A 24558-nucleotide genomic window follows, 5' to 3' on the forward strand; every position below is an offset into this window, starting at 1 on the left:
GGAAGTCTTGGCCACGCAGACTAGCGCAGGAAGCGACGGCGCCGTCGCCAGGTAACGGACGGAAGCCTCGTCCAAGGGGCGTTGCGCGCGCAGATGCTGCCGGAAGTGACGGCGTGGTCGCCAGGTGACGGGCGGATGTGGAAGTCGCCGGCGCCAGGTAATGGGCGGAAGTGTGGGACGGGCGCTGTTGCGCGCGCAGATGTTGCCGGAAGTGACGGCACGGTCGCAGGGTAACGAGCGAGGATGTGGTCCAGGAGGCGTTGCGCGCGCAGATAGCACCGGAAGCGCCTGCGCCGTCGCCTGGTGACGGGCGGAATTCTGGTCCCCGCGCCGTCGCCTGGTGACTGACCCTGTGCGCGGCCTGCTCCTCCCGGCGCCGAGATGGTGCGCAAGCTGAAGTTCCACGAGGCGAAGCTGCTGAAGAAGCTGTCGCTGGTGAGCTGGGAGGCGGGGAGCCTGGCCGAGCTGCGGGTGCTGCGGCGCTTCCGCCTGCCGCGGCGCGAGGACTACACGCGCTACAACCAGCTCAGCCGCGCCGTGCGGGAGCTGGCGCGCCGCCTGCGGGACCTGGGCCCGGCCCCGGCCTCGGCCGCCTTCCGCGCGCGCTGCAGCGCCGCCCTGCTGGGGAAGCTGTACGCGCTGGGCCTGGTGCCCTCGCGGGCCTCGCTGGAGCAGTGCGAGCGCGTGTCGGCCTCGTCCTTCTGCCGCCGCCGCCTGCCCTCCGTGCTGCTCCGGCTGCGCATGGCGCCCAACATGCAGGCCGCCGTGGCCTTCGTCGAGCAGGGCCACGTGCGCGTCGGGCCGCAGGTCGTCACCGACCCCGCCTTCCTGGTCAGCCGCGCCCTCGAGGACTTCGTCACCTGGGCGCCCGCCTCCCGCCTGCGCAGGCACGTCCTCGACTATGGCCAGGAGCGCGACGACTTCGACATCGCCTGCTGAAGGCCCGGCTGGCAGTGTGGGGAGAGGCAGAGCCTCCCCTGGACGGTGTGGGGGGAGGCAGAGCCTCCCCAGTGGGGCCCTTCAAAAAGCACCTTCGCCGCCATTTGAGGCACTCGGGCACACTCAACCCACGCGCAACGTGGCCCCCACTCAGCAATGCACGTGGGTTGAGTGTGCTTGAATGTCTCACATGGCGTCGGAGGTGCTTTTCGAAGGGCCCCAAGCTCTGTCTCACCTGCCTCCTCATGGACATCAAACCCCCTAACAGACTCACCACAGATCGCCTGAGACCCTCAGCCCACATCATCTCCTCTGGCCCCAGCCAGCCTCGTCACCAGAGCCTTGCAGCAGGAGGCACTGCCACTCCAACTTGGGTCGCCACTCGCCTGCCCAGCTGGGCTTGACCACTGTCCAGAAGCTGGAGGGACTGGAAGGTCGACGGAGAGCGGTTGCCTCCCAGGGCAAAAGGAGCCTGCGATGGAAGCTTTGTGAAGGAGGAAAGCCAAATTCCCACCAGGAACATAAAAAGTGTGCGGTTGTCACTTTGTCCCAAAAGCTGCTGGGACATGGAAGGATCAGCGAAGAGCGGTGTGACCGCTGCATCCTGCTTTCCAGGGCAAAAGACACCCTGCAATGGCAGCTTTTCTTTTTGGAGGAAGAAACAGAACCCAAAGTCCAGTCAGGAACTTAAAAAAATGCTCATGGTCATCACTTTGTTCCCCTGTGTGGCGACTGACAAATGTTTTCTGAGCAGACCTGGAGAAAAGAACTGCTAGAATGTTGTCTGGAGAAATGCTGTATGGAAAGGTTCCTGGTTACCTGTTTTCAGTGTCTGCCATAGACTTCTTCCAGAAGAAGAAGCCCTCTCAGAGCTTCCAGCTCTTCTTCCAGGGCTACATAAAGTTAAATAAAGCACTGGGTTGCTCAAAATAGTAATTAATAAAGGCAGACCCCAATTCTCTGCTTCTTCTTAAGCTTCAATTACAACAGGCCCTGTGTCATTCATTTCTGATTAAGGACTAGGGTGGCTGCCAACTCCGGCAACTCATTTTTATTTTTAAAAGTCTACTTTTGCTTGTCTCAGCAAAAAATTTCTATGGTACAGTAATTCCTCGTGTTTAATTGTTAAGGGAAGAACTAATAGTTTGTAATTGGAACACTGGCCAGCAGGGGGTAACACCCGTAAATGACTGTTAATGGGTTGTGTCCTCAGAAAGCTGAGATTCTTAAGTTCCATTGCAATTAATATTACATAGTTTATCACATTGATTTCAATTTTATTTCAGTTACAACTCAATGTGTCTTGTGTTTGGATGTTAAGGCTGCAATTCTGTGCACAACTTACTTGTCAGTGAAGTCTACTTAGCGTAGCAGGGCATAAGCAAGCATGCATAGGAGAGGGCGATAAGAATAAATCACAGCTGTCTGTAACAACTTTAAAAAATTTAGCATCCAGCTGCATTTTTTGTATCTGAATGCGGTGAAAAGGACTACATAGCTTTTCTGTATATAATGAATTTTAGAGCATTGCAGTAGAACTAAAATGAAACTTAAGGCACTTTAACAACTAACACATCTATTGTGGCAGGAGCTTTTGTGGAGTCCACTTTGTCAGGTATCTGAAGTGGACTCTAGAACACAAAAAGTTAGCTTTTAAGATGCCTTTCAAACACTTTGGCTTGTGAGTCTAATGAAGAATGCTCAGAAAACTTATTCATAAACTAAAGTTGCACTTATACAGCACATTGAAGTTTAGCTGACTACAACTCTAGTTCCATCCTGTTTATAGACAAGAGGCTGACCTTAGCAGGTGGCGGTGATTTATAAAGCACCTACATTTTATAGATGGTGTACAAAAATTAGAAACAACATCTGTGTCCCAGCTTTCAATCTAAAGAAAGACGTGAGGGAGGAAAGGCGAATGAGAGTGAATTGGTGAGGAGAAAGCAGAGTGATTTGCTGCCGTGATGTCTGTCTCTGTGTCCCCTTGAAGGGGAGGGGCTGGATGGTTGTGTCAGGCAGAGCAAGGGAAAGGGCCTTGTTTGTTCTTTCTCTCTTCCCCCTCCTTGCAGAGTGGAGGCGACTTAATGCTGACCAGACAGAAATCAACAGATGAAGTACTTGTTCATATAGCTTGTTAAAGCCTGCAAAGCTGCAGAGGTTCAATTGCTTTTTTCCTCATATGCTGGCATCCTGTAGGTTGTTCCTTTGGATGGTAAAACAATGTTTCTGAAAGGGCTTTAAATATGACTGCAGCTGGCACTGTGAGTCACTTATGCGTCAGCCACACAACTATTTGCATCCATGAGGGTGGCTTCCACTGACACTGCAGCAACATTGGAGGTGATGCAATCCTTTCTGCATTTCAAGTATAGAGAGTTTAGGCTAGAATGCCTCCTTCTGTTGTGGCCACAAAACCATGTGAGTTGTTCAACCTTCTCTAACTATGCTTACATTTCACCTGTGTAAACCTCTGAAGGTTTTGAATGGACTTTGCCTAGCTGAGAGCTGGCATGCAGTAGCAGCGATTTCTCTTTTAGGTGTCCCACAGTGACTCCTGATCCTTTTGTACACCTACAGTACTTTACCCCACAATGGCCTGAGAGTTTTGTTGTGGGGTTGTAATTTGTGAACACTTTGTAAGCTCCCTTGGGCATTTGCTTTGGCAAGGGAAGGGTTCAGGGTATAAATTTTTTAAATAAAACAAACTGATGAGGAGGCAAATAAGACTCACAGGCAGCAGAGCTTAGTATGAATGTGAACATGCCTCCACCCATTTAGATCCTTTGTTCATCTGTTTACTTCTCTGATGTGTAACAGCTCTCCATGTTCCCAGAGCAAGGGTCTTTCCCAGGCAGGCTGTTGAAGATTTCTTAACCATAAACAGAGCCTTTTTTGGGTCCCTGGTTGCTCTACCATTGCTACAGCACAGCCCCAAGCAAGTGAAACTGGCAGATACGACAGATCTTGGGCCAAAAGGCTAACCTTTTTTGGGGTATGTCATTTAGTAAATCCCATTGAAGTCAATGAGAATTCTGTACTAAGCATACCTAGGACTGTGCTATTAGAGAGGCATGAATATGTTCACCTAGTCATTAGCCATGAGGGCTAAATGGAATCTCCGTCCATGTATAGGTCTGAATCCTAGATCCTGGAGACAAACTATGGAGACACTTCACGTCCTGCTTTCTCAGAAGCGGCTGGCCACTGCTGGAAAGAGAATGCTGAACTTGATAGACTTTTTCATCCACCCTAGCAGTTTTCTGCTGTATCCTTCACAATGCATGGTGGCAAGCAGCTGCCCAAGTTGGGAGAGGTATTGAGAACAAAACGGCAAATATAATGCTGTTGTACAAATCGATGGTAAGGCCACACCTGGAGTATTGTGTCCAGTTCTGGTCGCCGCATCTCAAAAAGGACATAGTGGAAATGGAAAAGGTGCAAAAGAGAGCGACTAAGATGATTACTGGGTTGGGGCACCTTCCTTATGAGGAAAGGCTACGACGTTTGGGCCTCTTCAGCCTAGAAAACAGATGCCTGAGGGGGGACATGATTGAGATATACAAAATTATGCAGGGGATGGATAAAGTGGATAGAGAGATGCTCTTTACACTCTCACGCAACACCAGAACCAGGGGACATCCACTAAAATTGAGTGTTGGGAGGGTTAGGACAGACAAAAGAAAATATTTCTTTGCTCAGTGTGTGGTCGGTCTGTGGAACTCCTTGCAGCAGGATGTGGTGATGGCATATGGCCTGGATGCCTTTAAAAGGGGATTGGACAAGTTTCTGGAGGAAAAATCCATTATGGGTTACAAGCCATGATGTGTATGTGCAACCTCCTGATTTTAGAAATGGGCTACCTCAGAATGCCAGATGCAAGTCCAGATGCACCAGGATGCACGTCTCTTGCCTGGTGTGCTCCCTGAGGCATTTGGTGGGCCACTGTGAGATACAGGAATCTGGACTAGATGGGCCTATGGCCTGATCCAGTGGGGCTGTTCTTAAGTAGCAATCTGATAAGGTTGGATGCACCAATTAACACCCATGATCAAGGCAACCATGAAATAATCTGCTGGCCACCTAAAAACTACAGTAGTTTGGCTCATCTCTCCATTACTTGGTTATCCTGAACCCTGATAAGGGAGGGCTGCTCCCCTCCTCCCCCAGTTTTTTCCCCTCCTGTCTAGTAGAGGCTGCATTGCAGAGAGAAGCTGAATGGCTGGGGACAGGGTCCATGGGAGGTGGATAAAGGGGGTAATTTGTTCTCTGGCCCAGGGTCAAATAGAGGACCTAGAAATTTCCTGGGATCTTATATTTTCTGATCTCACCCAAACTTGCTGACTGAGGGATGCTGGTGTGTGGTGGCTGCTGCTGCTGCTGCAAGCTATCTGCTGGGCCTAGGAATGCATACATGACACTCTTTCGCACAATGTCCAATCTGGGAGGAAACTGGCTGACTACAGTAGCTCTTTGGCTTGTGGATCTTCTGACCATGAAGGAGCATATAGGAGCTCAGGGACATAGCTGTGGGACTACAAAAGGATGTTTTGGTCCACACAGGACACATCTCATTTTAATGTGAGCCTAAATATGATGATGCTAATTTCCTCCAATGATTTTCTATATTCCAAAGATTTTAGAGAGACTGGCAGCCCAATCCTAGACATGTCTACTCAGAAGTCTCATTAAAGTCAATGGGGCCTACTCCCAGGAAAGTGTGGATAGGATTGGGCTGTAAATCCTATCCAATTTTCCAATGTAGGTGCAGCTGTGCCAATGGGGCATGCACTGCAGTCACAGAGGCCTCCTCAAGGTATGGGAACATTTGTTCCCTTACCTCGGGGTTGCATTACAGCTGCACCAGTGCTGGAACGTTGGATAGGATTGGGCATGTGTATGATTTTCCATATATTGTAACTGTATCTAGCTGTTGATGCTGCTGCAGGGGCAGAGACATAAGAGCATCAGAAAAGCCCTGCTGGATCAGGCCTAAGGCCCATCTAATCCAGCTTCCTGCATATCACAGTGGCCCACCAGATGCCTCAAAGAGCACACAAAACATTGCATTGTGGTGCCCTCCCTTAGTTGGTATTCTGAAGCAGCCTCCTAGAACAAGGTGGTTGCACGTACCCATCGCAGCTTGTCGCCTGTGATGATGGACTTTTCCCATCCCCTTTTCAAGGCATCCAGGCCTTCAGGGAGTGGTCCGGTGGCAAGGAGTTCCAAAGGCTAGTGACATGACATGAGGAAGGTGGTAGACCTGGGCTCCAAAGGCTTTTCTGGCTGCTGTTGCCAGCCTCCCCCTGCCCTGTTCTGCCCCCCCATCACCACCCTCCCCCTTAGGAAAGGGGCCCAGAAGGAACTTTGCACCCCCTGACAGATGACCCTCCCCTCTGAGGAAGGCTTTTCCTCCATCAGTCTGTGCAGTCCCCTCTTCAAGGCACCAGGCCTTCAGGGCAGGTCCAGGGGCAGGGAGTTCCACAGGCTGCTGGGGAGAGAGCTGGGCTCTGCGTGGGGACGCAGGCAGGCTGGGCTCCAAGGGCTTTGTTGGCTGCCGCCGCCAGCCCCTTCCTGGGGAGGCTTCGTACCCCCTGAGGACCCCCTCTCCGAGGCTGGCTGGGGCACAGCAGGGCCGGACTCCGGAGCAGCTTCCTGCTGCCTCCCCGGCAGAGCGCGGGAGCCCCCCCAGGCCCGGGCGGGGGAGGCCGGCGGGTCGGGCCGTGCTTGGCGCCCAGCCTGGAAGCCCCGCAGCCGCAGGAGGGGGAGGCGGCGGCCGGGAGGCCCGTCCCTGGCACGGCCGGGGGGCGGAGGCGCCTCTGCGCGGGGCCGGCCGGCCGGCCAGAGCCCCTCCTCGGCCGCGGCTCCGCCCCGGGCCCGGATTGGCGAGGGGGAGGCCCGGCCGCGGCTCCTCCCGCCCGCCGCGCTGGGAGCGAGCGAGGAAGGCGGCGCGGCGCGGAGCGGAGGAGGAAGAAGGAGCCGCGGAGGAGGCCCGGCGCGCGCCCCCCGCCAGGTAAGGCCGCAGGCGGGCCGCGCGGGCGGGGAGCCTCCCCCGCCGGGAGGGGGCGCGCGAGAAGCCCCCCGCCCGGCCAGAGCGGGGCTGGCCTGCCCGGAGGGCGGAGGAGGGTCTCCCCCTCCCGTGGACGCTGCCTGGGGGGCACAGGGCTTGGGGGGTGGGTGCAGCCCCAGCCCCATACAAGGAGGACCCCGGCATCCTTTCCTGGCAGGGCCAGCGGTGGGGGCCTCTGGCTTCAGCGGAAGCTTTGGGGTCAGGAGCCGGGCCACTTTGGGTGGGGGCTGCCCCCCCACCAGGGACGTGCGGTGGGGGGGAGGGCAGGTGAGGCAGAGCCTCCCCACCGGCGCTTGGGTGCCTCACATGGCGGTGGCGCTTTTCAGAGGACACCGGTGGGGAGGCTCTGCCTCACCTGCCCTCTCTCCCACCCCACATCTCTGCACTTGACGGAGTGCTTGGGCGCCTCACACAGCGGCGGCACTTTTGGAAGGACTCCTGTGGGGAGGCTCTGCTTCACCTGCCTCCCCCCCCATCACAGGTCCCTGCACTTGACAGAGCGCTTGGATCGGCGCACTTTTCGAGGACTGTGGTGGGGAGGCTCTGCCTCACCTGCCTCCCCACCCACCACACGTCCCTGCCCACTGCCACACACAGTCTTGGGGTTTACTTTTGAAGAGGTGCTCCAGATTGGGGCTTCCTGGTAAATGTGGGGAGTGGGATCCTGGGGGGGGGGCGGAGAGGCTGATCTAGTGTCTAGGCTTTGAGGGCATTCCTTGCCCTTCCAGAGCTGATGTGGCTCCCAAACGAAGCTCTCCCATGATGGTCAAGATTAGGCCAGACCAGAAACTGTTTTCTCTCCCCCCCCGCTCACTTCTTTTGGGGTTCCAGAGTCTTTCAGTTCCCCTTTTCTGTGCCCCTTGAGTGATTTTCTGTTTCCTTGCTTGTTCCTTAGGGCTTCCTTAGGGACCCCAGCATTGGCCAACAACATCTTTAGGGCGGCTTCCAACACCCCAAGTTTGTAATGTCGAATGCACTCCTATGCAGGCAGAAGGTCAAAAGTGCATGTAAATGTGAGTGCTATCTATGGATGCAGTGAAGTAGACTGCATAGGAACAAGGGCATCTTTACCCCTATGGATGGTTTTCACATGCCGTGTGTGTGTCTAATCTGAAAATTTGGGCATGGACTGTACTTTCAGACCATGTTGGGTCCCCTGTATCTTGGTTCAAGGTGCATCTGGGCTACGAACTCCAGAGAATTTGTGACAAGAATTTCTTGGCTCTGATCAAGCTGTTCCATTTCTACAGTAGTGTAAATTAGGTGTCCATTGATGCATGTTTTGGACAAGAAGTGTCTTGTGGCAGGTACATAATGTTCAGTGACAGTCAGGTTTTACATTCAGCAGGATAAAGGGGAATGCTCTCTCCCATATGTGCAGTCTCCTGCAAGTGTGTATGTGTGCTTCGAGATGTATATTGTTCATGTTATATAAGCATTAACTTGCTTCAGAGCTAATTGTGCACTGTATAAAATAGCTGTCCTCTGTATAATAAAAGTAGGCCATGCTGGGGAAATTTCACCTGCATCTCTGCATGCAAATGGCCTCCTCCACTTCTTTTGCTCAGGAGTTCTGTTACTTGTGAACAGCACTTCCAGTCCTGGTCAATGCTGTTCTGGAAACTGACTGTAGTCTTTTCCTTAACCAGAGCTCTTGCCAGTCTTAGCAACTTGGGGAATCTTGGCTGCCCTCTCTGCTACCTTCATAAGGGCTCTTACACCATTGTTGCTGCCTGTGCTAGCAGCAAATGCCTAGCCTTTTATGAATTGATTAATGAGCAAGTAATGACAATATCTGAGAAGTGTGGAAGCACCCTGTGTTAACATGAGGGCATGTTTACAGTTTGCATTGCCAGAGAGAAAGAAAAAGAAAACAAACCTTCCTTGCACATAGAAAACTAATATATCTCTGAGAAGGTTACTCGGAACCCATTTTCCTGACATGTTAGCTTTCTTTAATGGGGGAGCATTCAACAGTATGAAATAGCCTTAAGACCTTTCTGTTCAGGATGGCATTGGATGGCTGATGTGATGGACTGGTGTGTTTTTTTTTAAAGTGAATGTAATTTTAATTGTTTAATGCTATGCAATCCGTAGGGTACCTTTTTAAAATTTTAATGTTGTTGTTTTATTGTGTTTTTCAATCTATAAACTGCATTGATGGCCTGTACTGGGAGAAAGGCGGAGTTCAAATTCATTAAATACATAAAATACACACCTCACCCCCTTCAACTTGAAGGGTGTACTATCTAGGAAATGGTTTACTGCTCAGTTCTGTGGACATGCTCTTACTGTAGCATACAAAACATGTGTCCTTTTCAGTGGCATAGCTAGAGGGGGTGCAAAGCACTAGGTCTTGCAGGGAGCCTCACCTCAGCATGCAAGGGCCCCTCCCCTTTGGAACCATTCCAGGAGAGAGCAAAACAGAAGCACAGCTTCTGAAGGGGAGTGTGAGGAGCCCCTTGCACGATGCAGTGAGGCTCCCTGCAAGACTTAGTGCTTTGCACCCCCTCTAGCTACACCACTGATCCATAACATTAAACTGCCCACCTTCAGTGCTGCACCATGCAAACGGGTCTTACAGTATCTTAATGACCATTGTTTTTGCATACACAACAAATATATTGTTTTTGCATAAATATAGTTCATTACAGTGTTGTCCATTTTTTAAAGGTGCCATGAATCTTCTTATTTCTGCTTTTGTGCTTTCTCCCTCTTTTTCCTCTGTGGTGGTGTTGTGTAACAGTTACATAAAGAGGGTTTTGTGAAACTGGATTGGACAGTGTTGTCAGATGCACAGTGACCACATAACACCAGAACCAGGGGGCATCCACTAAAATTGAGTGTTGGGAGGGTTAGGACAGACAAAATAAAATATTTCTTTACTCAGCGTGTGGTCGGTCTGTGGAACTCCTTGCTGTAGGATGTGGTGACGGCATCTCGTCTGGATGCCTTTAAAAGGGGATTGGACAAGTTTATGAAGGAAAAATCCATTATGGGTTATAAGACATGATGTGTATGTGCAACCTCCTGATTTTAGAAATGGGCTACATCAGAATGCCAGATGCAGGGGAGAGCACCAGGATGTAGGTCTCTTGTTATGTGGTGTGCTCCCTGGGGCATTTGGTGGGCCGCTGTGAGATACAGGAAGCTGGACTAGATGGGCCTATGGCCTGATCTAGTGGGGCTGTTCTTATGTTCTTAACTACAATTCCCAGGAGGCCTTGCAGGTCTCTTGTTATCTGGTGTGCTCCCTGGGGCATTTGGTGGGCCGCTGTGAGATACAGGAAGCTGGACTAGATGGGCCTATGGCCTGATCCAGTGGGGCTGTTCTTATGTTTCTTATGTTTAATTCACTGATGATGCTTTAAAGCACTTGGAATAGTGTGCGCAGAACAGGGTGCGCAGAATGAGATGGCATCATATTTATAAAATATGCAGCATGCTAGTGTTCCCTTTAAAATGTTCCTTTTCTAAAGGCTTGGTGTTGTGTTTGTACTAATTGCTTGGTTATATATAGGTTAAATATACTTATGTTATCCCCCCCCTTCTCTAACAGTGGAGATAATGATAGCAGCTTGTGATGTCTGCTTCATTGGAGTGTGTTTTGAGTTGTGTGAGGAAGGCACTTTCAGATTGCCAGCGTGAGTCTCTTATTGTCAAATGGAAGAAGGTCACCCTCGGCTACTGGGTGGCTGTTTGTTTTCTTGGAAAACTCAGACTTCAGTTTTCCTCAGACTGTTTTACCTATTAATGAGCCAATCTGTACCTCTGGGTAGAGTGATCTTCCAACTAGAAAGCTATATCTTAACAATAGAATGTGTTGGATCTTGCCCTTAAGAGGTACTTGATTCTCCCCCATCAGCCTTTATTGTCTCCTATCTGGTATCCCTATGGCACATCACTATGGACTGGATGATCAACTTGTACTCTAGACAAGCCTCTTGCACCCTGCCTAGTAAGCAGGGATCCCCGTGCTCCATTGCATTTATTTTTGTTCCCTTTACTGTACCCTTTGTACAGAATAATGGCATCTGCGGCATTTAAGTCCCAGTTAACCACAAAATTCTGTCAAAGCTCTAGATGTGACCCACGGCAAGTTTCTATCCGGCCCACAGCCGACCTCTGGTTCACTGAGAGCTTCTGGCCCACTCAACCAAACACAACCAGAGCTATGCTCTGGTCTTGTCCAGAGTGTGTTCTGAGGGCCAGGGAGGTGGAGGAATGGGTGTCCATTTGAGTGTGTAAATTATTTCTGTGGTGTGTGTTGGTGCTTGCAGAAATCCTGATGTATTTATTTAAATTTTATATATAAATTTTATTACCGGCCCTTGACATTGTGCCAGATATTTGATGTGGCCCTCTGGCCAAAAAGTTTAGAGACCCCCGCTCTTGGGAATAGAGCTGTCTTTGCTGCGTGTCTGAAAGCAACTGTTTGCACTTAGGGATGGTGGTGGCTTTGATGCGATTCTTCAGAGGGTCTTGGAGCAATACTTAGGTGGTCCCCTGTTATTAACTATCCAGAATCTGCTTCACTTCAGTGGTAGAACCGACATCAGACCATCGTCTGAGCCCACTGATAACCATGTACAAGATCATGAGGGGGGTTAATAAACCCTTCTAAGGCTAAGCCTAGATGTTGGTTCCAATGCTGAACCCTGAATATGAACAGAGCCTTCAGGTGGTAGACAATAAATTGCAGCACTTCTCAAACTGCATATCAGTTTTTCCAGCACTTGACTGACTCTTCATTTTTCAGTTTTACATCCACTTGTTTCTGTCTAAAACTTCACTGGTCTTTTGGACTTTCACCAGCAATGAATTTTGGCCCTTGAAACCGATGCTGATGAAACTTTTTGCAGTGCATTTCCTTGTTCATAAATGGCTAATCTTTTGCTTCAGGGACTGGGTGTGTTGGGTGTGTTCGGGATGCTGAGTGCTAAGGAGGGAGGGAGCATCTAGTGGTGCTCTCTGGGGAACTGTGGGCTGAAAGAGCCTCATTCACTCGCTCTGCTGGTGTCACATCAGGCTTCTGCTGGCTGCTGCATGGTTCTCTTGTTTATCAGTGGCTCTTGCTGGGTTTTGAAGCAAGCAGCAGAAATAAAACCATACAGGGTTGAACAATTGGCACAGCTCCTATGTGTCCCACCTGCTTCTACATTTTGCATAGTTCTTTCATTTCTAGAAAATATTAAAAAGCAAGACAGTCCATATTGCTTAAAGTGCAGTATCCAATTTTTATTTACATTTTCTAAAATTTAATTAATTGAAAGAATACAATATTGGAGAGTATAAACTGCCTTGAGGAATCTCTTCCAGGCCCGGCCGACGCAAACGCATCCAACAGATGGGAACATTTCAAGAATACCGTTTACAACACCGCCTTGTCCATATTCGGCAAGAAGACCAACAAGGCGGCAGACTGGTTTGAAGCCCACTCTGAGGAGTTGACACCAGTCATTGAGGAAAAGAGGAGAGCTCAAGCAGCATACAAGGCCTGTCCCAGTGAGCGCAACCTGCAGGTCCTCCGAACTGCTCGCAGCAAAGTCCAACAGACTGCCAGGAGATGTGCTAACGACTACTGGCTCCAGCTCTGTTCCGAGATACAGATAGCAGCTGACACGGGCAACATCAAGGGGATGTATGATGGTATCAAGCAGGCCCTAGGTCCAACACAGAAGAAAACTGCCCCTCTGAAGTCTGCCACAGGCGAGGTGATCCAGGATCGGGCGCAGCAGATGGAACGCTGGGTGCAGCACTACTCTGAGCTATATTCCAGAGAAAATGTAGTCACCGAAGAAGCACTGAACAACATTGAGTGCCTGCCTGTGCTGGAAGAGCTTGACAGTGAACCAACCCTAGAAGAACTTCACGTGGCCCTGGACTCCCTTGCCTTTGGCAAGGCACCTGGAAAAGACAGCATCCCTGCTGAAGTCCTAAAATGCTGCAAAGAGATCATCGTCACTGAGCTGCATGAAATCCTCTGTCTCTGCTGGAGAGAAGGTGGAGTACCTCAAGACATGAGGGATGCAAACATCATCACGCTGTACAAGAACAAAGGTGACAGGGGTGACTGCAACAACTACCGCGGCATCTCTCTCCTTAGCGTTGTAGGAAAGCTGTTTGCCTGAGTTGTACTAAAGAGGCTCCAGGTACTTGCAGAGAGCGTCTATCCAGAATCGCAGTGTGGATTCCGAGCCAACAGGTCCACCACTGATATGGTATTCTCCCTTAGACAACTGCAGGAGAAATGCAGGGAACAACGACAGCCACTCTTTATAGCCTTCATAGATCTCACAAAGGCTTTCGACCTGGTCAGCAGAGACGGCCTCTTCAAGATTCTCCCCAAGATTGGATGTCCACCCAGGCTCCTCAGCATCATCAGATCTTTCCACAAGGACATGAAGGGCACTGTTGTCTTCGATGGCTCCACATCAGACCCTTTTGACATCCGAAGCGGAGTGAAGCAGGGTTGTGTTCTTGCACCAACCTTGTTTGGGATTTTCTTCGCTGTCCTGCTGAAGCAGGCCTTTGGAACTGCAACAGAAGGCATCTATCTCCGGACCAGATCAGACGGAAAGCTCTTCAACCTCTCCAGACTGAGAGCAAAATCCAAAGTCCAGCTGAAATGTCTGCGTGACTTCCTCTTTGCCGACGATGCAGCTGTCACTACCCACTCTGCCAAAGATCTCCAGCAGCTCATGGATCGTTTTAGCAAGGCCTGCCAAGATTTTGGACTGACAATCAGCCTGAAGAAAACACAGGTCATGGTTCAGGATGTGGACTCACCTCCCTGCATTACAATCTCTGAGCATGAACTGGAGGTTGTCCATGACTTTGTGTACCTTGGCTCAACGATCTCCGACACTCATTCTCTCGATACCGAGCTAAACAAGCGCATCGGTAAAGCAGCTACCACGTTTTCCAGACTCACAAAGAGAGTCTGGTCCAACAAGAAGCTGACGGAACATACCAAGATCCAGGTCTACAGAGCTTGTGTCCTGAGTACACTTCTGTACTGCAGCGAGTCATGGACTCTTCGCTCACAACAGGAGAGGAAACTGAGCGCTTTCCACATGCGCTGCCTCCGACGCATCCTCGGCATCACCTGGCAGGACAAAGTTCCAAACAACACAGTCCTGGAACGTGCTGGAATCCCTAGCATGTATTCACTGCTGAAACAGAGACGTCTGCGTTGGCTTGGTCATGTCGTGAGAATGGATGATGGCCGGATCCCAAAGGATCTCCTCTATGGAGAACTCGTGCAAGGAAAGCGCCCTACAGGTAGACCACAGCTGCGATACAAGGACATCTGCAAGAGGGATCTGAAGGCCTTAGGGATGGACCTCAACAAGTGGGAAACCCTGGCCTCTGAGCGGCCCGCTTGGAGGCAGGCTGTGCAGCATGGCCTTTCCCAGTTTGAAGAGACACTTTGCCAACAGTCTGAGGCTAAGAGGCAAAGAAGGAAGGCCCATAGCCAGGGAGACAGACCAGGGACAGACTGCACTTGCTCCCGGTGTGGAAGGGATTGTCACTCCCGGATTGGCCTTTTCAGCCACACTAGACGCTGTGCCAGAACCACCTTTCAGAGCGCGATACCATAGTCTTTCGAGACTGAAGGTTGCCAATACAAATTGCCACATAAAACATTCCAGAAATTGCAGAAGGGTCTCTTTACATCTGAAAAATATTTCCTTTTTCCATCTCTGGTCTCAATCTGATATGTCATTTTTTTGCCTAGATATTGTGTCCTGTATCTTTTGTTGGCCTACCTACTTGCTGTGCATTGGTGGTGATTATTTGTTATTATTTAAAAGTTCTTAGCAGATAGCACCTGCAGCTTTTAGGAAGTACTCTTCCAGTGTTGGATGACTTTTATTTTGGTTTTTATAGGAGCCAAGCAAAATCTTTTTCACCAGTGTATATGTTCTCTCTGTGGTATCCTTCTTGTTTTTGCAAGACTGCAGCAGCCAGTGTTGGCACTTTCTATAACAGCCGTTCTCTGGTTGGTGTAAGAGAGCCTTATGAACATGTAGGATAAAGCCCAGAATCCAAAGGACAAGTTGGAAATTAGAAAGCAGCCCTTTACGGAATGCTTATGATGTGTGCATTATCTGAGCGGTACATATGATAGTGCCTCTATATCTGGTGGGTCAGGTTGGCTTCTGGGTACACAAAATGCCAGCAAGTGCAATAGGAGAAAATTTCTCAAAGCCAGTTGATAACCTATATTTTTTGACCTTGATTTTTTTCCCTTGGGAAGCTACAATTCTCTGTTCCATTTTGATGGTAAATGCTATAGTTTTGCAATATTATAAAAATAGCTCTTTGGCAAGCGAGGTGAAGAGCACAATCCAGTGCTGATGATTATTGAGAAGTAGGCTCCATTGAGCTTTATGAGACTCATTCCCAAGTAAGTTTGGATAGAATTACAGCCTGCACTGCTGTATCAGTTGTCATGCCAAGAAGTATGATGCTATCTTTTATTGAACCAGATTCAACTTTTATTGAATCCATATACTAAGCTTCAGCGGTGCGACAGCATCAGGTGTACCTATACCATTCAGGGGGACACTGGGGAACATTTCTCTATTCTGACTACTGAAGAGCTCAGTGTCACTCTAAAGCTTGCAGAGAAGAGAATTGATAAAGAATCTGGTTTTTTAAAAGATATGGCGGCCTCATCAGTGCCTGAAAGAACCACCACTGGAAGCACCTCAGAAGGTGACCCAGACTTCTAGAAAACCTGGCCCTGGGGCCACTTGCAGCTCTTGAGGACTCCCAATCCGGCCCTCAGGGAGCCCCCAGTCTCCAATGAGCTCTGGCCCTCCAGAGACTGCTGGAGCCTGTGCTAGCCTGATGCAACTGCTCTCAGTGTGATGACCAACTGTTCAACCTCCACCTGAGCTGTGGGAAGAGGTCTCCCTCCACTGCTTGCTGTTTCACATCTGTGATGCAGCAGCGGCAGCAAAGGAAAGGCCGGCCTTGCTTTGTGCAAGGCCTTTTATAGGCCTTGAGCTATTGCAAGACCTTCGTTTATTCATATAAGTTCCATCTCTAATATATTCATTTATGTAAATTTATTCAAACTTGAAATGTAAATTAATTCTTTTTTCCCTGCCCCCAACACAGCGTCAGAGATGATGTGGCCCTCCTGCCAAAAAGTTTTGGACACCTCTGCTCTAGAAGGAAGAGTGTATATTAGTGTAGTATCAGTGTAATATACACTCTTCCTTAGAGGTTTCGATCACCTTCTGAGGTGCTTCTAGTGGTTCTCCTTTCAGGCACTGATGAGGCCTCCATTTATTAAGCTTCAGCAGTGTGACAACATCAGGTGTACCTATACCATTCATGGAGACCCTGGGAAACATTTCTCTATTCTGACTACTCAGTCTTGGGTGGATGTTGGTGTAAATATTTTCCTATTTGCAGAGAGCTTTGTAGGCCCAGGACTACCGTTTCCAACCTGAAGATTTTATCATTGTTTTATCATCCCTATGCCTCATGCTGTACAAAGGAGAAAATGTGTCTCTGCCCCAAAGATCACAATCTAAAAGCAATGCATGGTGGATAGCCAATAGAGGTGAGGGAGATGGCAGCAAGAAATAGGGCCTTCTCGGTGGTGGCACCCCATCTGTGGAATTCCCTCCCTCTGGAATCCCTCTTTGGAGTCCTTTTGGTGGGGTCTCAAGAGCTTTTCATTTAGGGAAGCTTTTAAATGCTGACATCGGGGGGGGGGGGGCTAGCACTTTTTTATGAAACATCTTTTAATCTGTGATCCAACTGTGTTTTGTTGTTTTTGTGGTTTTAAATGTGTTAATTATTATTATTATTAAAAGTATTTATATACCGCTTTTTAACTAAAAGTTCACAAAGCGGTTTACAGAGAAAAATCAAATAACTAAATGGCTCCCTGTCCCAAAAGGGCTCACAATCTAAAAAGATGCAAATGAATACCAGCAGACAGCCACAGAACGGACAATGCTGGGGTGAGGTGGGGCAGTTACTCTCCCCCTGCTAAAAAATGGAGCACCCACTTGAAAAAGCACTCTTACCAAATTAGCAGGGGTAAAGCAGGTTAATGTTTTTAGTACTGTTTTTATTGTATTGAAATATTGTTGTAAGCGCCTTGAGGACCCTTAAGCAGAGTGGAAAGGCAATGTATGAATCTCTAAATAAATAAATAAACAGCTGAAGAAGGGTGGGCAGGCCTTGAGAGTGATGGAGGTAGAGAAGTAGAGGCGGGATAAACCAAGGAAGAATATGCAGTTATTTTACATGCACAACCCCAGGCTTGAGCATTCACTGTCTGGGACATACCAAGCAGTTCGTTCAGGTACTCAACCCTGTTATCCCTTTGTACGTGCCAAGAATAATTTTTCACTGTGGCTTTTCCACTTAATTAACATTTGCAGTTTTGAATGTTCTGTGACTGGATGCCTTTTTGTTTGTACCAAGAAGTCTTTCTTGGTAGGTCTTTCTTGGTGTGTAATGATGGAGTGTAACGTTGATGGCTGACTACTGCTGGATGTTGTATAGGGATCTTCCAGAAGCCACCTACAAGAGGAAAAGCTCAAAAAGAAGTTTAGAATTTAAAAAAAGATGATTTCACAAGCAATCTACTTGAGTGTGGTGTTAATTTTGTTGTCACATGTGCAAACGAGTTAATATTTTTCATGTAAATAAAATATTTGCGTTAAGAGATTTTTTTAAACGATGACCACCCGTTTGTTCGAAAACCTGACGTCCCAGGACAAAACTGCTATCGTTTTTGGATTCAGTGCACCAAAAAACGTAAGAATCAGTCAACAAAACCAAAACAGCTGTCCAAAAACTTTTTTTTGCAGACCTGTGTAATTTTTCACTGTGGCTTTTCCACTTTGCAGTTTTGAATGTTCTGTGACTGGATGCCTTTTTGTTTGTACCAAAAAGTCTTTCTTGGTAGGTCTTTCTTGGTGAATCAAGAAGGATTTTCCTTGATTCACACCTAGAACTCAATGCAGGTGCTTGTCAAGTCTTTCAGCTTCCTGTGTTTGGTGGCATGTTGGACTACAGTACTAGCATGCCAGGGAGAAAACCTACCCTTTGCCTTCTGCCTGAGGTGCTGCTAGCTTTCTGTGTGAAGGGCATTCTACTTGTGAGATCATTCAAGCATGCAACTGTGATTCCCACTCTTTCCTTCTGCAGCCTGGTGTTCAGAAAATGTTTTGCTACTTTTGTTGACTCTTCTGGATACATAAGCTGGCCTTAACCAGGAAACCTATTGTTGCATGCCCCAGCCTAGACACCACATGCAGGAACCATCCAGCAGTGATATCACACATAGGCTAATGGGTTCTGAGCTATCTGTGACAGATCAGGAGAGAGATCTTGGGGTGCTGGTGGACAGCTCAATGAAAGTGTCAACCCAATGTGCAGCAGCAGTGAAGAGGGCTAATTCCATGCTTGGGATCATTAGGAAAGGCATTGAGAATAAGACAGCTAATATTGTCATGCCATTTTACAAATTGATGGTAAGGCCACACCTGGAGTATTCTGTCCAGTTCTGGTTGCCACATCTCAAAAAGGATATAGTGAAGATGGAAAAGGTGCAAAAGAGAGCAACCAAAATGATTACGGGGCTGGGGCACCTTCCCTATGAGGAAAGGCTACAGCGTTTGGGCCTCTTCAGGCCAGAAAAGAGGCGCCTGAGGTGGGACATGATTGAGACATACAAAATCATGCAGGGGTTGGATAGAGAGACAATCTTTTCCCTCTCGCATAACACTAGAACCAGGGGACATCCACAAAAGCTGAGTGTTGGGAGAGTTAGAACAGACAGAAGAAAATATTTCTTTACCCAGCATGTAATTAGTTTGTGGAACTCCTTGCCACAGGATGTATTGATGGCATCTTGCCTGGTTGCCTTTAAGAGGGGATTGGACAAATTTCTGGAGGAGAAGTTCATTATGGGTCATAGTAGGTACGTGTCATAGTAGTCATAGAAGTCATAGTAGGTATGTGTAAGCTCTTGGTTTTAGAGCCAGGCTGCCTTTGATTGCCAGATGCAGGGGAGGGCACCAGGACGCAGGTTGTGTCTGTTGTCTTGTGTGCTCCCTGGGGCATTTGGTGGGCCACTGTGAGATTCAGGAAGCTGGACTAGAAGGGCCCTTAGCCTGATCCAGAGGGGCTGTTCTTGTGTTCTTTAGTGATCCCATCACTGTAGCATTTGGATGGATGCTTCAGTCTTGGTGACTTTCACATAAGTATGAGAGTAGAATTTGGCCTCCTGATTTTTGAACCAAGGTGGCTGCATGTCTTCATGGTAGTGTCTTGTGAGGGGAAGAGCAACACTCCACACTCCTCATCCTAAAGGAGTGCCCTTGAGTCTTAGTTGCCTGTCTGCTTCTAGGCAAAATTCAAAGATTGGTTTTAATCTTTAACCATTCTAGGTATACGAAGGATGCTTCCTCCCTTACAAACCTGTCTGGGTATTGAGATCTTCTTGGAGGCCCTTCTCTAGATGCTTCTGCCTGTGGTGAAGTGGGCGATGACTTGGGGATAGGACCTTCTTAGTGGTAGCCCTAAGATTATGAAATACCTTCCTTGGTGTTTATGTGCCTGGTTCCATTTTACTTGTCTGAATGTTTAAACTTAACAGTGATTTTCTAATGTGAGAATTTCTACATATGTAGGTTGTCTTTGCATGTGGCATCCGCCAGCCATGTCACCAGGACTAGCACAACCTGGAATGTGCATCTGGGGTAAACCCCAAAACCTCTACCATGTTCCTTGCTCACTGCACTGAAACCTGCAAGTCCTGCACTTCTGAGTTTCTCAGCAGCGTGCAAGGAGCACAGTAAGGAAGGGAATGACCTGCTTCTTGCTTGAGTGGGAAGCAAGTCACTGTGACCTGCGTTGGTGGCAGGGGGGAGGGAGGTGTCAGTGGCAGACTCTGGGTGAAAGACCCCTCGAATCCACTGCTCCCTCAGACCCTCTGCAATTTGCTGCTGATACAACCCACATCAGGGGGCTGCATGGATGGACTGGCGGTTCATGCCACCAGTGGCCATGGGCCTGAAAGACCAGACCAGAGAGACCTCTGGTTTAGACACAAGTCAGTCCAGTTTGGATTGCTTCAGTGTTCTGTTTGGAAAAGCAGCTGCCAGAATATTGGTTGCGGTTCAGTGATCAGAACACAGGAAAGCAAATTTGTTTCGGCGGCACTGGATGCCTGTTTTTTTCTGTGCGCACTTTAAAGTGCTGGAATTGGTTTTTTTTAAATATCTTTGAGCGTTCAGGAATCAGGTTGCACGAAGGACCCCTTCATCCACATGAATCTGCAGAAACCCCTCAATAAATTCAGTAATAAGTATCTTTTTCCAAATGCCCTCCAGCGATGGCAACTTTCTCTGTGTGCACACAAAGCACCCTTGTTTACAACTTTGGCAGTTATCTTAAGTGGCTTTTCCAGCAGATACTTTGAATCTTTGAAGTGAGCCTACTTTGAAGGTGGCTTTTTGCCTAACAAGACTATAACCTAGGTGTGAAAACCACAGGGGGCACCATTTGTCTCTCGGAAGATCTGCACCTTCCTTGACAACAGTTGATCTTGGTATGTGTGTGTGTTTTTTTGTTTTTGGAAGGCATCTCACCCCCTTGTGAGCCATTTGTGGGTTCAGAGGTCACAGTAGTTTAAACATGTTTGCCTTTCTGTGCGCACTGCTGCCTGGGGAAGTCTGGAAACTGAGCGATGGATAGAACCTGGCAAGGTTTGGAACAGGGATGAAAGAGGGACTGAATTTCTTTTTTTACAGCATTATTTCAATTCAAGGTGGGGGGTGGGTGGTTGTGTTGTTGCCCTACAGTTTCTTGAGGCGTCTGGGTACTTAGGATTTTCTGGACCCTGGAGAGATTTTGCCCCTCCACTGTCCCTGTGTCCCTCTGTCATCCACCCTCTGTCTACTGACCCACAGTTTGCAAAAGATTTCCTGATGCCAGAGATGGCACTTCTAAGAAGCAAACTAAAGAGACCTCAAGTGCTCCTGGGATGGCCCCAGGGCCTGCAGCCTGTGATGTAGCCTCCTAGCTCAAGTGCCTAGAAGGGAGGCTGCCTGGAAACCCCATATGGAACTCCTTGAGTCCTACCAGGAAGTCTAGGGAAGAAGGTGAAAGAGAAGTGTAATAAAGAGGGAAGCAAATCTGACCCATGGCCCACATGCCTGCAGGCAACTATGCTGCACAAGCCCCTGTTTATTTCAGCGGGGCTTGCAGTAGATTATTTCCTCTATGACTTGGTTGGAGTGGTGTGCCAGTGTGAATTTTCCCAGCGCTGTGTGTCGCAGTGTCCAAGGATCAACCTTCTGTAGTATGTGCCATGCGTGTAACTTGTGTGTTTTGTGTCACAGGTGTTTCCAGTGGGCTTTGCTAAATGGTTTCAAGCAGAATAGCATCCAGCTGCTTTCCTTGCAGTACAGGTTTCAAAAATGAGTACCGTGATAGCTCTCTAATTTGGAGGAAAATATTTCTTAAATGTTTGTTTTCCATTTTTAAAGGTGTTTTGTGCACAAAATACATAGAACTGAATAAAAGCAGAGAACTAAAGCTGTCATTTTTTTACAGCATTTTAGCATTTCTTACAGCACTTACAGCATTTTTTAGAAAACTAAAACTACCATTGCAAACAGAATTTCAGATTACTTAATTGCTTATTTTGGACTAATAACCATTGTTTGTGTTTAGGAGTTTGGTTCTGGTTCAGATTGAAGGCAGCCTACAGATTTGGAGGTTCAGTTTTTGTGAGCTAAGTCAGCCCCTCTGAGCCAGTTTTTGGATCTAGATTTGTTTTGACTCCCTGATCTTCAAAGTGTGGCTGTGTATTTCAAGAGTGTGCTTGGCTGCAGAAGACAAGTTATTCTTCAGGAAATCTTATCCACTACTACTGATCTTCTACTTAGGAAACCCCTAATAAGCTTATAACAAGAGTCCCCCGAGCACAGACCGAAAAGTACTGAGTTAGGGAGATACCGCGTCCCATCTTATCAACCTTTATTTCCTTCTCCTTTTGTCTCTGCGTCCAGCTCTTCACCCTAGCCATGTTTCTCTACTCCCACCTTTTCCCTTGTACTAATGCTTATTTTTGCTTCTATCTGTTTTAGTTCTCTTATGTTCTTAACCTTCTGAAATAACATCAAATGCCAGCTCTCTACAGGAAAATTTCGACTGATTAGAACCAGATAAGTTCCGGGGAAAGTGAGCGTAATGCTACGTGGATCATGAGGCTTTCAAAAACAACAAGCTCAGCAAGTGCACGGGCTGCAAGCTGCAAAAATAATGTACTTGGGTAATAGCGGAGTTGAATTCCTGCCAGTTTCAGACTCTCTTGGTTGTATTTCATTTCAAGATAGTACTAGGATGCAGACTTGTGCTTGCCTTGATGGAAGCCGGATTTTTTTTTGTATTGGCAACCTTCAGTCTTGAAAGACTATGGTATCGCACTCTGGAAGGTGGTTCTGGCACAGCGTCTAGTGTGGCTGAAAAGGCCAATCCGGGAGTGACAATCCCTTCCACACCGGGAGCAAGTGCAGTCTGTCCCTGGTCTGTCTCCCTGGCTATGGGCCTTCCTTCTTTGCCTGATTGGTGAATTAAAAATTCAACTGATGAGTTGACTTGTTGGTGTGCCATTCAGGCTCGCTTGTGACCATTTCAGAAGTTCCACCTCATGCTTTTATTCCTGAAAGGTCTTGTGTCACTATATAAGTTTATCATAGCAATTGTTCATGCCTTATGTGAGTGCTTGTGGTAAATCTGCACTGGTAGTTTATTGCTTGAACACTAACTGATGCACTACTGCTTTTAAGCATGAGAACAGGGTCATCCCTTGAAAGTAAGTGTCTGTCTAGATTCCAAACAGATCAAAGAAAATGCTTCTCCACATGATGGGTGATTGATTTATGGAGTTCATTGTCATAAGACCAGGAGATGCAGAGTGCAGCTTCTGTAAAATGAACAATGGGACTTCTCAGAGTCTGGCAATAAAGTATGAAACATCTAACTTCCTGACTTCCCTTGAACTTGATGCAATGTTTGTGTACAGCAAGAACACTCTTGTGCTTGGACAGGCCACTAGAGTGTAACATTTTGTTTCTGTCAGTATCATTGTTGAAAGTATTGAATGCAACATTCAGCTTGGTGCCTTTCCTTAAAGTAAATATGGGGAAAAGTGAGTGTAACGCAATTTATGCCATGACAACTTTAAAAACAAGGAACTTGGGGCAAGTGCAAGGGCTGTCCTGAGCTGCAAAAGTGATGTCCTTAGGTCCTACTGGAGCTGAATCCCTACCAGCTGTTCATTGCAACAGTTCATTGCAAAGTGCAGACTTGTGCTTGCCTTGTTAAAGGCCAGGTTGGTGATCAAAAATGCAGCAATGGGACAAGGTTGACTTGGTTCAGGCTCAGTCATGAAGATTTCAGGTATTCTGACTTCATATTTTTGCTCTTACAAGTAGGACACTTGTCTAAGCTGACTATGTCTATGTCTAAGCTGACATAGTGATAGTTCATGCATTCTATAAGTGCTTGTGTGTTGGATCATGCATTCCATAAGTGCTGGATCAGGCCACTGGTGTTTTATTGCTGAAACCAGGGGCTGCCCATCTGCAAAACCAATTGAAATGTTGTCTCAGGCAGCAGATGAGGGTTGCCCGTCTCTTTCTGCCTACTTACCTTCAATGCTCCTGCTTCCCCTTCCACTCCCTGAGGAAAAGTGGAGAGGAAGAGAGTGCTGAGCTAGAACATTGGAGACTGGGAGGCAGGACCTCTGAGAAGAATTTTATCAGGGGGTACAAAGTTTCTTTGGGGCCCCTTTGCAAAGGGGGAGGTGTGAAACAGAGCAGGGGAGGGTGGTGATGGGCAAGCAGAATGGGAGCAGGGAGGGGCAAAACAGGATGGAGGAGGGTGGAGACAGCTGGAAAAGTCTTCTGAGCCCTGGTCTACCCATCCATGTGACAGCAGCAGGTAGATACAGTAATACGGAAAACCAAACACACTCCTAAGCACTCTTACTGGCTTGCCAGTAGCTGCAGCTGCATGCTTGGGGCAGCGTCCCCAGCACCCCATGCAGGTGACAAGTCTGAATATAGAGGAAAGTGTAAGATGCGCTTCAATGTCAGTAAATGTAAAGTCATGCACATTGGGGCAAAAAATCAAAACTTTAGATATAGGCTGATGGGTTCTGAGCTGTCTGTGACAGATCAGGAGAGAGATCTTGGGGTGGTGGTGGACAGGTCGATGAAAGTGTCGACCCAATGTGCGGCGGCAGTGAAGAAGGCCAATTCTATGCTTGGGATCATTAGGAAGGGTATTGAGAACAAAACGGCTAGTATTATAATGCCGTTGTACAAATCGATGGTAAGGCCACACCTGGAGTATTGTGTCCAGTTCTGGTCGCCGCATCTCAAAAAAGACATAGTGGAAATGGAAAAGGTGCAAAAGAGAGCGACTAAGATGATTACGGGGCTGGGGCACCTTCCTTATGAGGAAAGGCTACAGCGTTTGGGCCTCTTCAGCCT

General features: G+C 48.1%; 2 protein-coding genes across 4 annotated transcripts in view; both read left to right on the top strand.

Annotated features, from left to right (window-relative positions):
• The first annotated feature begins 210 nt into the window (after positions 1 to 210).
• On the top strand, positions 211 to 1926 carry IMP3 (IMP U3 small nucleolar ribonucleoprotein 3). The gene has a single exon (XM_066629908.1). It carries the CDS (start codon positions 382 to 384, stop codon positions 937 to 939), a length of 558 nt encoding a protein of 185 aa, XP_066486005.1. The 5' UTR covers positions 211 to 381; the 3' UTR covers positions 940 to 1926.
• Positions 1927 to 6845: 4919 nt separating this feature from the next.
• Positions 6846 to 24558, top strand: part of FBXO34 (F-box protein 34) — a 68874-nt gene continuing 51161 nt past the window's right edge. For 2 of the 3 annotated variants that reach the window (XM_066629909.1, XM_066629915.1), the window contains exon 1: positions 6846 to 6952. The gene's annotated coding sequence lies outside the window, so the exon portion shown is untranslated. Of the gene's footprint in view, positions 6953 to 7904; positions 8023 to 24558 lie in introns of all 3 variants that reach the window. The other variant, XM_066629923.1, reaches the window with a different exon arrangement.

The sequence above is a fragment of the Tiliqua scincoides genome, chromosome 1, assembly GCF_035046505.1.
Source record: "Tiliqua scincoides isolate rTilSci1 chromosome 1, rTilSci1.hap2, whole genome shotgun sequence".
NCBI classification, from domain to species: Eukaryota; Metazoa; Chordata; class Lepidosauria; order Squamata; family Scincidae; genus Tiliqua; species Tiliqua scincoides.

What these genes read in the sequence shown, in the direction of transcription:
- IMP3 (XM_066629908.1), top strand. Translation starts at nt 382, where the DNA reads ATGGTGCGCAAGCTGAAGTTCCACGAGGCGAAGCTGCTGAAGAAGCTG.